The sequence below is a fragment of the Amphiprion ocellaris genome, chromosome 2, assembly GCF_022539595.1.
Source record: "Amphiprion ocellaris isolate individual 3 ecotype Okinawa chromosome 2, ASM2253959v1, whole genome shotgun sequence".
Lineage (NCBI taxonomy): Eukaryota > Metazoa > Chordata > Actinopteri > Pomacentridae > Amphiprion > Amphiprion ocellaris.
Genome location: NC_072767.1, coordinates 37,035,378 through 37,048,925, shown reverse-complemented (window position 1 = coordinate 37,048,925; position 13,548 = coordinate 37,035,378). Strand labels below are relative to the sequence as shown.

Below are 13,548 nucleotides of genomic sequence, written 5' to 3'. Positions count from 1 at the left end.
GCCTAATGAGCTGATCTGTGTGTTCAGTCAGGAAAACCCTTGTGCTCCCTACTGGCGAGAAAATAAAAAGAAAAAAACACCTCTGACAGATGGATGCTGTCCTCATTTGGCTTGCATTGGGGTCCTTGGCCCGCTGAAAGATGAGTGCATGACGACGAGATCTGTGTGTTTCTCATAATTTAATGTGTGCATCTTTTTTCTGTCTCCTGCTTTATTTCAGGGATGTACTTGTCTGATCTGACATATATAGACTCAGCCTACCCCTCCACGGGCAGCATACTGGAGAACGAACAGAGATCAAACCTGATGAACAACCTTCTCAGAATCATATCAGACCTGCAGAGATCTTGTACCTACGGTAAGACTCAAACAGCCACAGCCACTCATTCATGGGATACTCCACGGGAATTTTATTTGCTCCTGTCACATTTTTGCTAACTGTGGATTAAGATTTCAATGCAACATAAAGTCCTGCACATCTGTAGAAACTGCGCAATCATGGCCAGAGGTAAAGAACCTTAAAATTTCTATTTTGCCGTTATAATGCTAAAAGTCATTTAAAAAGAAAAGAAGCAACCGTTGAATGTCTTCGATTAGTTGTTTTATGACAGCTGAAAAAACTTGGAATTAACATGTACAACATTTTTCCAAGTGTCCGCAGCTGCTACCAATACTTGGAAAAGAAAATGATGACTCTCCAGAATAGATATTTCACAGCTTACACTTTTAATTTGTTTCCATGCTTGTCTCCTATCTGCTCTGTGTAAACACAGTCTGCAGTTCAGCCAAAGTCAAATTAAAAGTTCCAGAATGTTTGTCACAGGACAGTTTGTCACAGTTGACATGGTTGCACTGAGGAACACAACATTTTCTGTTTTTTTTTTTGTTTGTTTTTTTTTTTTTTTAAACAGAATCTGGTTAGAGCAAATGGTTTATTTGTGGGAAGTTTTTTTTCTTTTTAAAATCAGATATGTAGAATATAGTGCTTTAGAGTGATTTTTTTTTCCTTTCAAACCCGCTGATGACTTTTGAGGCGCAGAGGTTTAATCTCATGTCAGAGTCTAAACCACAAATCCTCACTCTTTCCTGAAGTCGGTCCATCTACATGTGAAGGAGCAAAAGTTTAAGAGGAAGAGGGAATCTGTGTAAAGGCTGGAGAAAACACCACAACAGCCTCACCACTTCATTTCCTGTTGCCATGGAGACACTATGAAAGAGTCTCTGCTATTCATCACTGCCTCTGTGTGTTTTTGTGAAATGTGAAGTTGGATAAAATATACTTAGATCAGTTGCTGTCATCGGCATTCATGATTTTTCGCAAGACGTTGTCATTTTAGAATATTTTAACTTTTCATTTGTGAAAAATGGCAGAAAAGTTAAATTAAGATGAGTGGAGACATCATTTCAAACAATTTCCTGCTTGTTTGTTTCTTTAAAAAACAAATTAAAAAGATTAAATTTCCTATGAGTTGCACCTGTTACTGAGAAATACGGTTGCTCCAGAGCTGTCTTGCACTTGAACTGCCTTCAAAACAAGCTGAAAATACAAATTTCTAAATTGTTACACGTGCTTCAGACACACTATATAGCCAAGTTAAAGAATGTTAGCAGGTTTGGTATTTTTTATCCTAATGTCTCTCTCGATCTGCTCTCTCTCAGATATACCAGTGTTGCCTCATGTACAGAAGTATCTCAACTCAGTCAGGTATATCGAGGAGCTACAAAAGTTTGTGGAGGACGACAATTACAAGTAAGAAACAAAACACAACGTACAGAACAGAATGTGGATAAACAGAGCACCTGTTGGCCAACTCAGGAGAACACAAACATTTTGGCTCATCTTTCTGATTTAGTCACAAGAACAATTTCCAAAATAGGTTCCGTCTAGTTCTAGTTTCATTTCACTCTCATCTGTGTTGCCTAAAAAATCTGATTAGTTATTGTTTCATGACAAAATTACAAATGATTATTTCAGACAGTTGAATGTACCTTTTTTTTTTTTTTTTAGGTTGTCACAGAGGATTGAGCCAGGCACCAGCACACCACGAGCAAACGCCTCCAAAGAGGATCTTGCCGGTGAGTTCAAGTATAGATCTCCAGTTGGCAGATTAATCTGTTGTGTAAACTAAACCTGTGTGTTATCTGTATTTTTCCATTATTCAGTGTTAGAACTGCAGTGATTGGGCAGCATAATCAATGTAGTCAACGCTGAAAATGTGTTGGCATCAATATTTTAAACCAACGCCTGGTTTATTATTTTTTCAGTTCAAATTAACAGTGTTTTTGTTCTGTATCAATGCTCCATTTGTCATCGTTGTATCATGATATGAATAATTTTTGGCTCCAGTCACCAGTCAGGTGCACTGCAGTTGTCTAAAATGGCAGCTGCAGCAAAGTATGACTCGGTTGACTGTAAAAGTTTCCAAAGGCTCAGGCTTTGAAAGTCTGGGAGCGATTCAAATTATCACATAGCAAAAAAATTGTTTTGCACACTCTGCAAAGATGCACTGCCAAAAAAAGTAAAACCACCCTCATTAGGCAGCAAACGAAAACATAAAATGAACTCAAATGTAAAATTGATGGTTAAGATTAATTGACCAATTGGTAAAATAACCAATAGATTAATAGAAAAGTAGTTTTTAGTGGCTGCCAGCTCCGTCGCTGCACAAGCTGTCAGAGCATGTTTTCTGTTTTCTTTGATTAACTTGTTTTTGTATTACTTTTCCTACTTTTCTGCAGTTTTTTCCTATTGATTTAGATTTTTCTAGTGATTTTCCTATATTTTTTGCTTTGCTGCTGAAATACTGTGCATTTCCATGCTGTGGGATTAATAAGGACTTAGTTTATTTTATCTTAGCTCCTCTTCGCCTTTTTGGTGATCTGTAAACTTCTGTGCTTCCCTGCCGCTGTTACTTTCAGGCCAGGAAGCATCAGCTTCTCCTCTCTGCGGCCGTAAGTGTACAGTAGCAGCTGAAGGAACCAAAGTCCCGGCGACACCTCCGTCCCCCAGGAACCTGCTGCCCTACGGACACAGGAAGTGCCACAGCCTGGGCTACAAGTCAGTGTTTGTTTTTATCTTGTATTAGGTAGTTAACATGGGTCAGTCCTTTTTATAGGCATTGATGAAGATAAAATTTTCACATCAGTGTGTTAAAGTATAAACAATGACATTTCTCTTAATATTACTGTGCTCACTGTGTCTCTGCAGTTTTATCCATAAGATGAATACAGTGGAGTTTAAAAGTGCTACGTTCCCCAATGCTGGTTCTCGCCACCTATTGGATGACAGCGTGATGGAGAGCCACAGTCCCACCAGAGGACAAGCAGAAAGCTCAACTCTGTCCAGTGGCATTTCTCTTGGTAAGACTTGAACATGTCTATATATCCAAACGCAGTTTCTATCATAAGTGACATTTTTTCCTGATGATTTGTGTCTGTTTACAGGTAGCAGCGAGGGCTCCGAGCTCAGTGAAGAGGTGTCTTGGCCAGCGTTTGAGAGGTAAAGCTCATACTTCTGTAGGCTTCAGTAGGCGACGCTTTTTCATCACGTCCACATGCAAAAATCAAATCATAAAACGCTGCCGTCCCTGATGTGATCATCTAATTTTTAAATTTCTGCCTTCAGTTATGCATAGTGATCTGCCATTAAACCTCACACACACACACACTTCATGCACAGCCTTGCTTTTAGCCGTGCAACCAAAGGCCATCGTTCTTCATCCCTCCACTGCTGCTCTCAGCTTTTAGCAAAGATATAAAGACGCTTCTGCTTCTCCGAAAGCCTAAAACGCATTAAGTGCTTAACATTTAAATCCCCTAACCAGCAGGCGCCCTGTGCCAACAAGTTTCTGGAGCCACACTCACCAGATCCGAAAAAACACCCTCTCAGCTCAAGAATCTACTAGCCTGAAAATCATCTTAACCTCTTTTTCCAAAACACCATTTTCTTTATAGTCTTGAATAACCCTGTAAACACACATCCATCAGTAACTCCTCTAACCAAATGACTGCTCTCATCCTGCCCTAACCCGTGCAATTTGAAGGGAAAAACGGCAACAGCAACCAAAAAAAAAAAAACAACGCAGCCTCACACAGCCTTAACAGTGTCCCGTGCCCCCTATCCTGTCCTATTCTATCTTATCCCATTCTGAACAGGACTCGGTTCTATCACTCTCTGGGCCCAGTGACCCGAGTGGCCCGGATCCCCTACAGAGGAGTCCTGAGGCCCAGCAGGTACACACATCCGACTGGTACCAACTCCATCTGAACCAACCCTCTCTTACCCTCACTTTTCGCCCCTCAGCCGCTGCCAGGGTTGTGCTGGTGCTTAGTGTGTGTAGTGCTGGGATACTCTTGTGGTCTGAAATAAGTGCGTGTGTGTTGGTGAAATCACAAATCAGGTGAAGGGAAAAGGATCTGTTCTCTGTCTTTTGCTGCATCAAATCAGTTTCCAATCTACTTTTTTTGCTTTCTTGAATTTCTTGCATGTCTGTTTCACTCTCACACACATGTTGAGGTTAAGGTCTAAGTGTGGGAGTCTCTGCATCAGCTAGCTAAAGTTCAAAGTATTGGTTTAACAGAAAGGACAACTGAGATCTGGAGCACGTGGAGTAATATTAAAAGCTTTTATTAAGCTCCTGCACTTTAATAACAGCACCGTATTGAAAGCCTTGTTCTTATTAACCCCCCCCCCCCCCAAAAAAAAGCTCTTAATATTACCATGTGCTCCAGATCCTGCGATTATAGTCAAACCTAGTCGTCTTCTTGTGATAAGTTTCCAAGGTATTTCACAGCTTGGAGCTAAAAGGGAGTTTCCACAGCCGCAGTGCACTCTATGTGTTATTGGAAACAAACTGTTACATCCTCATTCCTAAAGTAGAAAGGAGCAGACTCCTTCAGGATTATTAAAGCCAATTCTCATGGACGTTGCATATTAAGGTCTCGCCTTCTGTCTCTCTCTCGCTCTCTAGCAGGCTTCACTAGACTCCTGCACTGAGCTTCCTGCTCTGATCCTCCAGACAGACACAATCTGCACACCACCTTGCCCGTCTCTGCTCTCCTCTCGGCCAGTAGCAGTGTTAAGATTTATATCTGTGAAATTCGATTCTGTCAAAACAACGCAGAAAAAGGTATAGTTAAAAAAACAGTTACTTACGCGTATAGTGAGGTTAAAGGTTGCTGTGCAGATTGCAACTGCCTGCCTGTACTATTAGTTTATCTCTGATTCCATCTTGGTATGTTTGCGTGAGTGCGTTATTTCCCTGTGTGTATGTTTGTATATATAGCGGGTAATGTTTGTCTTTGTCCTGTTGCAGCTCGGCTGAGTCAGAGGAGCTTGCGGTTCACTTATATCCTGGAGCGGTCACAGTGCAGGGGGTGTTGAGACGGAAGACTGTGCTCAAGGAGGGCAAGAAACCAACAGTAAGAACACGCACACAGTCATAGATAGAAATACATGCGTTCTCCATGTGCTGTTTGAACCTGTATGTACTATACAGAAACAGACAAGTAATAAATACTGTCTGTCAAACACACATAGGACCTCAGAGACTCCTTAACCTACAGAACGTCTCTGTTTCTGACTGTTCCCTACACTCGTTTAAATTCTCCTCCTCTCTGACTGTACTTGCCATATTTCCCCATTGTTTTTGTTTTCCTTGTCCCTCTTAAGCAGTTTTCATATTTGCACTGAGATTATCTTGCTCTGTTTTGGCTGGAAACCAATCAGGACCTTTCTATGTACTTAAAATAACTTGTCACTGTCTTAGTTAGTGAGGATGATTGATGAGATTCTTTGATGAGGTAGCAAAGTTAATTTTTTTTCCCAGTCTGGCCAGGCTGTCCACACCAGGAGTTTTAATTAGTGGGTTCACTTGGTTTGTTTTTCTTTCTTATAGTTTCTCATCATCTCTTTTTCCCCCTTGTATTAGTTTTTCAAGTTTTCAGTGTGTTTATGGAGCAGAATGCTTATGTTGCACTCTCCAGTCAACCAGCTAAGCACAGGCAAAAAAAAGTTCCTCAAACCATAATCTCCCTCCATTAATTCACCTGAATCACGTGGACACACCTCCTCATTCCAGGGTTTTTCTGAGGAGAAAACTGAAGACAACAAAACTATGGAGTAGCAAATACAGACATATGTAGTAAACAGAAAAAGGGTTAAACAAACCATAGCATGTTTCACATCTACGATTCTTCAAAGTAGCCACCGTTGGCCTCGATGACAGCTTCGCACAGGATTGAAAATATGTCAGCCAGCTCCATGAGGTCGTCACCTGGAGCTTTTCCAGCACTGTTGAAGGAGTTCCCACATATGCCGAGCACTTGTTGGCTGCTTTCCCTTCGCTCTGCGGTCCGACTCGTTTCCAACCAGCTCAGTTGGGTTTAAGTTGGGTGATTGGTGGGCTCAGGTCATGTGATGCAGCCCTGCATCACGCTGTACTCGATCAAGCAGACCTTTGCAGAGCCTGGAGGTGTGTTTTGTGTCCTGCAAAAGGAATGATAGTAAGCTCGAACCAGATGGGATGTAATGTCGCTGCAGCAGGAACCAAAAGTCCAGGTTTCACTAATCAAATGTCTGATCAAAGGCTCTCTTGTTCTTGTTGGTCTTCAGTATTATTCCACTATGTAGAAGATTATGAGAAAGTACGTGTCCAAACTACCTCCCATGAAGCTTAATCTTACAAAGAGTCTAATAGCACCTCGTAATATTTTACAAAAATAATTTTTCATTGACCGAGTCCAGCTGAAGTGGAATGTGCGACTGAATTTCACTGTTTTTGTGCCTCCAGGTGGCATCTTGGACCAAATACTGGGTGGCTCTTTGTGGAACCCAGCTCTACTACTACCCTGCCAAGTCCCTGAAGGCCACTGAGAGAAAACATGTAAGTCACACAGACACACACTCGCACTGTTCCATCTTCACTCTCCGTTGAACAGTCTGAGGATGTGTTTACAACCAGCGTTAGAAAGCTAGTTACGTTTGTTTGTGAAGACAACAGATTGCTCGTAACGGCATTAACATATCTTAAAGTCTTCCATTTTGTTTGATAGAAGGGAGAGTAAGCGTACCAGATGACCCCAAAATACTGTTTTATAAGTAGATGACACATGAGAGCTATTACTCACTCTTAATTACAGAATAAATTCAGAGAAAAACACTTAATGATTATTTTTCTTGGTATGCACAGTGAAAAGGAAAATGAAGACAGAAAGCTGCACATTTTTCATGCAGTTTTGACATGTTGAAAAAAAAATAGTACCCTGGATGTGTGTGTGAGTGAGTGGTTGGATCAAAAACATTTACTGAAACTGTACAGAAGCTCAGGGAGGAAAGGAGGCAGGAGGGACAATAAGAACTGCAGGAAAGACAGTAAATGAGTGGATTTTTTTTGTAAACGTATATGTGAGTGGTCGGGTTCTGGTGCAGCGGGGGGACACAGATGGTAGCACTCACTGAATAATGAGACCGATGACATCACTGCAGTCCTGTGTGTCACTCACGGTATAATGAGAACCTTGTGGAGTGCACATGCAAGACCGAGAGGTTACACACACAGGCACACAAAGTTTGTGTTAGCATTTCTGCGTGTAGACGAAGAGAGACATTATGAGACAGTTAATCCTCGTTTCACTCGTTCCAGTTCAAGTCCACGTCCAGTAAGAGCGTGTGTGTGGTCGGTCTAATGGCCATGATGGCAGACGATCCCGAGCATCCGGATGTTTTCTTGCTGACAGACTCAGAGCATGGTGAGACACACAGACACACACGAGAAAAAAAAAAAATCATGAAGGACTAACACAAGCATGCAGTCAGGCGTCTGAAAATTGATGCAATAAAAGGTAAACTGTGCCAGTGGAGCTCAGTTTAAATAGCGGCTAATAGTGTTGATTTTGACACCTCATTATGATCTAGTTTTAGTATTTTAACATGTATAAGCATTAGTCAGCTTAGATCTTTATTAGCAACAGGCAGTGATGCAGCAGACCGACTCTCCTCTGTACATCAAAAATTTCAAAATTCACTCTCTCTGTCTGTCATCTTTACCCAGCATTAACATTAGCATTACTGCAGCTGTCTCAGCTGCAGAGCAACAACTAATTCAGATGCTGACTCGCTCCCTTCTTTCCTAACATGCTGTTCTCTGTCTGGGTTTACCTCGAGAGGAGAATTTGAATCATAGACTAATAACAGACTGAACACAAGATTCTTTTTACCAACAGATGCATGCTGACTGAGGAAAACATAAGATAAATTAAGAAATAAAGGTTGTTGATCAGGATTTTTCACTATAGCTTTGTCGAAATGGACACAGATGGTGACGCAGAAAAATTCAGGTTGTGTCCGACTAACTGAACAGTAAGTTTCCCTGTCAACTAATGCTGCTTTATTATAGCAAAAATCAGTCATGATTATTATTATTATATTATTAATAATATTTATCATGATTCCACACTGACTTTGAAAACACCATGCATCTATTAAATATTGAAGAGACTGTCAGTGGGTTTCCTTGGACTTTAAATATAATTTAACCTAAAAAAATGCATATAAAAACAACAAAAAGAGATGTATCATCTGCAAATGATTTAGCACCAAGCTCTCCACAAACACTGGAATGTGAGATAGGAGAAGGGCGATAGAGTTTCACAGCGATATTGTATCATCACATCTGGGCAGGTGTTTAGTCGCAGACCCACAGATGGTAGCTTCACACTATCGGCTTCTCACCAGACATAGACACCAAATGTCTGCTTGCACTGAGCAGGATTCACAATTCAACAACACTAAACTCTCTCACAATGGTCTAACCTCAGCTTGTATTCCTTATTTGTGGGTTAACAAGCTAACGCTTGGTGAACATTTTAATTTTTGTGTTTTGGGCAATGTGCATCGCTATAAAGGAGCTGGATGTGGAACGCAAAACAAAACTAGAGCCTCACTGCAAATTGGAATGCAGTACAATAATTGTTTTTGTCATAATTATCTTGCTTTCATAAGTGTTTTAATCCAAACTCGGCAGTTCTTTCAGCTTAAATGACGGCACACAAATCATATCTGTTATTCTTCTTATTCATACACAGCTGTTAATGCACATCACACACATATCATGTGACTTGGTCCTGAACTTCTCCACTGTGACTTTGTTTTTATTTTATTGAACTGTTCCAAAATCAAGGCTTTCCAGGCTGTCAAAAGAGCAGGTGGAAACGAGAGACCTGGCATCTCACACTGTTTGCCTCTGTTGCCTAGGTAACACCTACAAGTACCAGGCGGGGAACAGAATGAACGCTTTGCTCTGGTTCAAACATCTGAGTGCTGCCTGTCAGAGCAATAGGCAACAGGTATGAAGTTACTTACACACACACACACACACACACACACACACACACACACACACACACACACACACACACACACACAGAGTTGAGTTATTACCTGCGCTTCATAAATGTCACTTTTTTCCCAGGTGCCAGCCAATCTGATGTCTTTTGAGTGACCGTTGCCGAGGAGTTCGACAGCACAGAGGAGAGAGAGAGGATGAGGAAGCAGCCGAGGATGAGGATGAGGAGGAGCACTGACTCAGTAGTGGGAGCTTTCACTGCCATGAGCCCTAACCGCCGATTCTCCGATTCTAGCCCCGGCCTCACTGCAGCCTCACCTGCCACCACTGCCTTAACAAGAGTTACCCTGTGTGTGTGTGTGTGTGTGTGTGTGTGTGTGTGTGTGTGTGTGTGTGTGTGTGTGTGTGTGTGTGTGTGTGTGTGTGTGTGTGTGTGTGTGTGTGTGTGTGTGTGTGTGTGTGTGTGTGTGTGTGTGTGTGTGTGTGTGTATATATGTGTGTGTGTGTGTGTATATATGTGTGTGTGTGTGTGTGTGTATATATGTGTGTGTGTGTGTGTGTGTGCGTGCGTGCGTGTATGTGTGTGTGTGTGTGTGTGTGTGTGTGTGTGTGTGTGTGTGCGTGTGCATGTGTGTGTATGTGTGTGTGTATGACTGTTTTGGATGTACTGACTACTGAACGAGGACCTGCACCACTGCTCTCGTCTCCCATTTGCTCTCAGTGTCTTTTGTTCAGCACTTCAGTGGAGCCCTTTGACCTCTCCTCTCTCACAGACAAACTGTCCTCAGAGGGGCAGAAATAATCCTCTTCTTTATTACTTTTTTTTTCAAGGGGTTGACTACTTTCATTTGAATCCCCACCATGCTCGAATGCAAGATTCCCACCTCTTATTCAGCTGGTTGCACAATCACAGCACGCACACTCACATCGGACTAACCCACTGGACTCGGGAGGGTTTTGAAAACACCTTTTTACTTACTTGTTTCATACTTTGAATTGTTGGTCTCTTCAGTAACTTGACTAAACGTCACACGATTATTGACATGAGTCACACACACTCACATACTACACACACAGTCACAAGCCTATTTGATTGCATCGTTGTAAACGTAAGGGCTCTGATTTGCAATCAATTCCAGCAGAAACAATTCCCACACTTCCTGAATGTGTTTAGTTTTTATTACCAGAATTTAGCCCGTTTTTTGTCAAGTGTCGTGTATGTATGCTGTGTGTGTGTGTTTCTGTAACTGCATTGGATGAGGGGGTTGTGGTGGGGATCCGCTTAAATTAGAGGAATCTTATCTGTGTTCCACATAGGTACGATAATCCCAGAATCTAAGCTAAGACCTGTTCATAGCTGGGAAGACAAGAGTTTCTCCGTTTCAAACTTGCATTTCTTTGTTCTCCCATGTTGTCTGCTCTCCGTCGCCTGACGTCAGCTTTCAAAGGCAACACTTGGTTCACCGGACTCACACATGCAAAACACTAAAGACTTGAAACTGTGAAAGAGTCGCAGATTGAGAGCGACAAGAACTCACGACACGTGGTTTTATCTCCTCTTCTGTTTGTTGTTTGATATGGTTGGATCCTCTGGTCTGGAGCAGACACTCAAAGCTACCTGGAGCCATACAGAGTCTATTTTAAATCTTATTTGTTTATGATGTTTTGTGTTGTTAGTTTCTTCTCCTTTTTTTTTTTTTTTGGGAGGGATGGTGCAGTTCACAGTATTAACATGTAGTAGATCGATGGCACGGTAATGGTTTATAGTTTTGTCTGTTACATTTGAATGTTACATTTTTGTTTTTTCCCTTTGGGAGCATTTATTATTTTTATGTTCACGTGAATTTTTTTTTTTGCCCGACATACTGGTAACCAGGACCCAGTTCAATTTTAGGCCCAGATAATGTTGCATCTGATTTGGAAACGGCATAAAGCACCTTGGTTATAATTAGTGCCAAGCCACGCTACCGTGAGGTTGAAGAAATACCAGGAAGCTGCAGTGAAATTAGACAAAGCTGCTGGTTTGCTTCAGTGGGATTTACAGTTTCCACTATGCATTGCAGATGTGTTTGTGTGCCACAGATAGACTGTTGCTATTTGTTTTTGTGAAAACATGAGCAGGATGATGGTTATGACGACGACGAGGTGCTTTTCGCCCAACAATACTCAAGCATCGAATTAGATTTTTTTAAACAGCTGTTTACATTGTATGTTTACACAGTCTTTTCCCTGATATCACAATCCCTTCTCTGCTCCACGTGTACTGTATTTAGTATCAAACATTGTGTAGACACAAATGTCTGGCCTACCAGTTAAACTCAAAGCTAGTTTCAGGCTGTTGATGATCAGAGAGATGGGTGAACATATCCACACTCACAGCACTGATTCCTGTCTGTCGTTCAGTCTGCCCTCCAGGCTTAAGCCCAGTTCATGTCTTCAGCACAGCATATTGTACAATCTAACAATCCAACTAGGCTAGCTTTGTTTAGTTCAGATAAAAATTACAAACTGAAGTCAATTTAATCTCTAAAGAGACGCTCAGTCCTTTGTATGTTGACTAAAAGGAGACATTGTGGTGGATGTACCTGTGGAGGAATGAATGAGGAAGCCAAAGACAGGCCTGTATAATGTGACAGTCACTGCAAGTATGTGTGTGCATTTTTGTGCCTGTGCGTACTGCTCTATTTTTTTTTAAAAGCATTGTAATTCAAGCCAGATTAGGCAATTCCTCAAGGCTGCCATCACTGCTGAGCAGTGGGGGGTAACCAGCTACCTAATGGAGGGTGTGACTGACTCCTCGCCGGGGGGGTTTTGTACCGGAAGTATGACGAGTGGTTCCTTCAGATTGAAATTGAACTCATCTGTCTGCATCCACCATGGCTGAAGTTGCATAATGGAGCAGAGAAAATCCCAGAGTGAAGCGCTATGGAGGCGCACTGGTCTTTGAATACTACTGGTTGGCCGAAAAGACTAAAGAGGGCTGCGAATGAAATGGCTGAGACAGAGTTCAGGCTGGGTGGTTGAGAGACTGTTTACCCGTGTTTATGTGCAGATGCTGGTTACTCTCTCTTAACCTGACATTCAGACAAGCTTAACCTGCCATTATTTGCAATGTATTGACTGCGTTGGTCCAGCTAAGCAAGAATTAAAGCTACAGACTTTCAGGGTCTGCAGGAAGGACTGTGTGCAGAAGGAGCTGCCATGTAAACAAACCCTGTCTAGACAGTCCCCATCACGTTTCCCTTCTTTGTATTTGCTTTATCTGATGTTAATTAAGAATGATGAAAGAAAAAGACAAATGAAATGGTAACATATGCAATCGATGTCGACTCCTGAGTTGAAAGTTTTATAAGTAACCTGACCAGAGAAGTGCTTTTGGGGACGTCAGGGAAGGTTTATTTGAATTCATTTTGGGTTTAACAATCTTTCTTTTTGAGAAATACCCAAATCATATTGAGCTCTTTTAGTGAGGAAAACCTCACTGTTACCTGAGTTTACATGATTTTCTTTTTTTTATTATCATTTCTGTACAGTGCAGGGTCAAAATGATGGAAACACAGATGTTTTAGTCCAGTCATTTCTTGGATTTGATACCAGTCACTACTAACATTATCGCCCATTTGGGTGAGAGCGGAAAATTCAAATGTCAGCGACTCTTCATTTGATTAAAATGTTTGGTTTTTATGAAGAAACTTGATACCATGTGCTTGAAAAAAAAAATCCCCTTCACTGCATTACAAGCTCGTGTTTCCTTTAAACTGGCCATACTGTCTGTAAATGCACAATTTGACCCTGTGTGAACCATTTCAAGTGAATCGCCTTCTGAATTCAGTCTTCTTTTTTTATTGGTCATGTAAAAATGTTTAACAGTCGAGATGAAGGGTTTCAACCAGAGGAAGTGTTAGTTCATTCTGTGATTCACCGTTTACCACGGACAGCAGCAACAGAAGCAGCCTTCGTTCAAGCCATCGAAGTTGATGGGGGTGATGTGTAAATGTCCTTCACCTGCCTCTGAGTGTGTCTGTCTCTGCCTGTGTCATGACTGTCGGCGAGCGCTTGTGACCTCACTTCTGAGTGATGCGCCGCCAAGTGTGAAGACTGAGAACCAATAAACACTCAGCCCTTTTTTACTCCACACCGCTTTTCTGCTCATTGTTCTGCTCCAGGTTGTGTGTGACTGAAATGAGGCGAGGCCGTGTGCTCC

At 41.7% G+C, this 13,548-nt stretch overlaps 1 protein-coding gene across 6 annotated transcripts in view; it reads left to right on the top strand.

Moving 5' to 3' along the window:
* Window positions 1-13,479, top strand: part of ralgps2 (Ral GEF with PH domain and SH3 binding motif 2) — a 75,718-nt gene extending 62,239 nt beyond the window's left edge. For 5 of the 6 annotated variants that reach the window (XM_023294198.3, XM_023294193.3, XM_023294195.3 and 2 more), the window contains 12 exons: window positions 221-358; window positions 1,660-1,750; window positions 2,009-2,076; window positions 2,920-3,058; window positions 3,209-3,360; window positions 3,445-3,499; window positions 4,156-4,233; window positions 5,316-5,421; window positions 6,792-6,884; window positions 7,644-7,749; window positions 9,254-9,345; window positions 9,471-13,479. In XM_023294198.3, the coding sequence (XP_023149966.1) occupies window positions 221-358; window positions 1,660-1,750; window positions 2,009-2,076; window positions 2,920-3,058; window positions 3,209-3,360; window positions 3,445-3,499; window positions 4,156-4,233; window positions 5,316-5,421; window positions 6,792-6,884; window positions 7,644-7,749; window positions 9,254-9,345; window positions 9,471-9,500 (1,148 nt within the window). In that variant the 3' untranslated portion in view covers window positions 9,501-13,479. The remainder of the gene's footprint in view (window positions 1-220; window positions 359-1,659; window positions 1,751-2,008; window positions 2,077-2,919; window positions 3,059-3,208; window positions 3,361-3,444; window positions 3,500-4,155; window positions 4,234-5,315; window positions 5,422-6,791; window positions 6,885-7,643; window positions 7,750-9,253; window positions 9,346-9,470) is intronic. The other variant, XM_023294199.3, reaches the window with a different exon arrangement.
* Window positions 13,480-13,548: the final 69 nt, after the last annotated feature.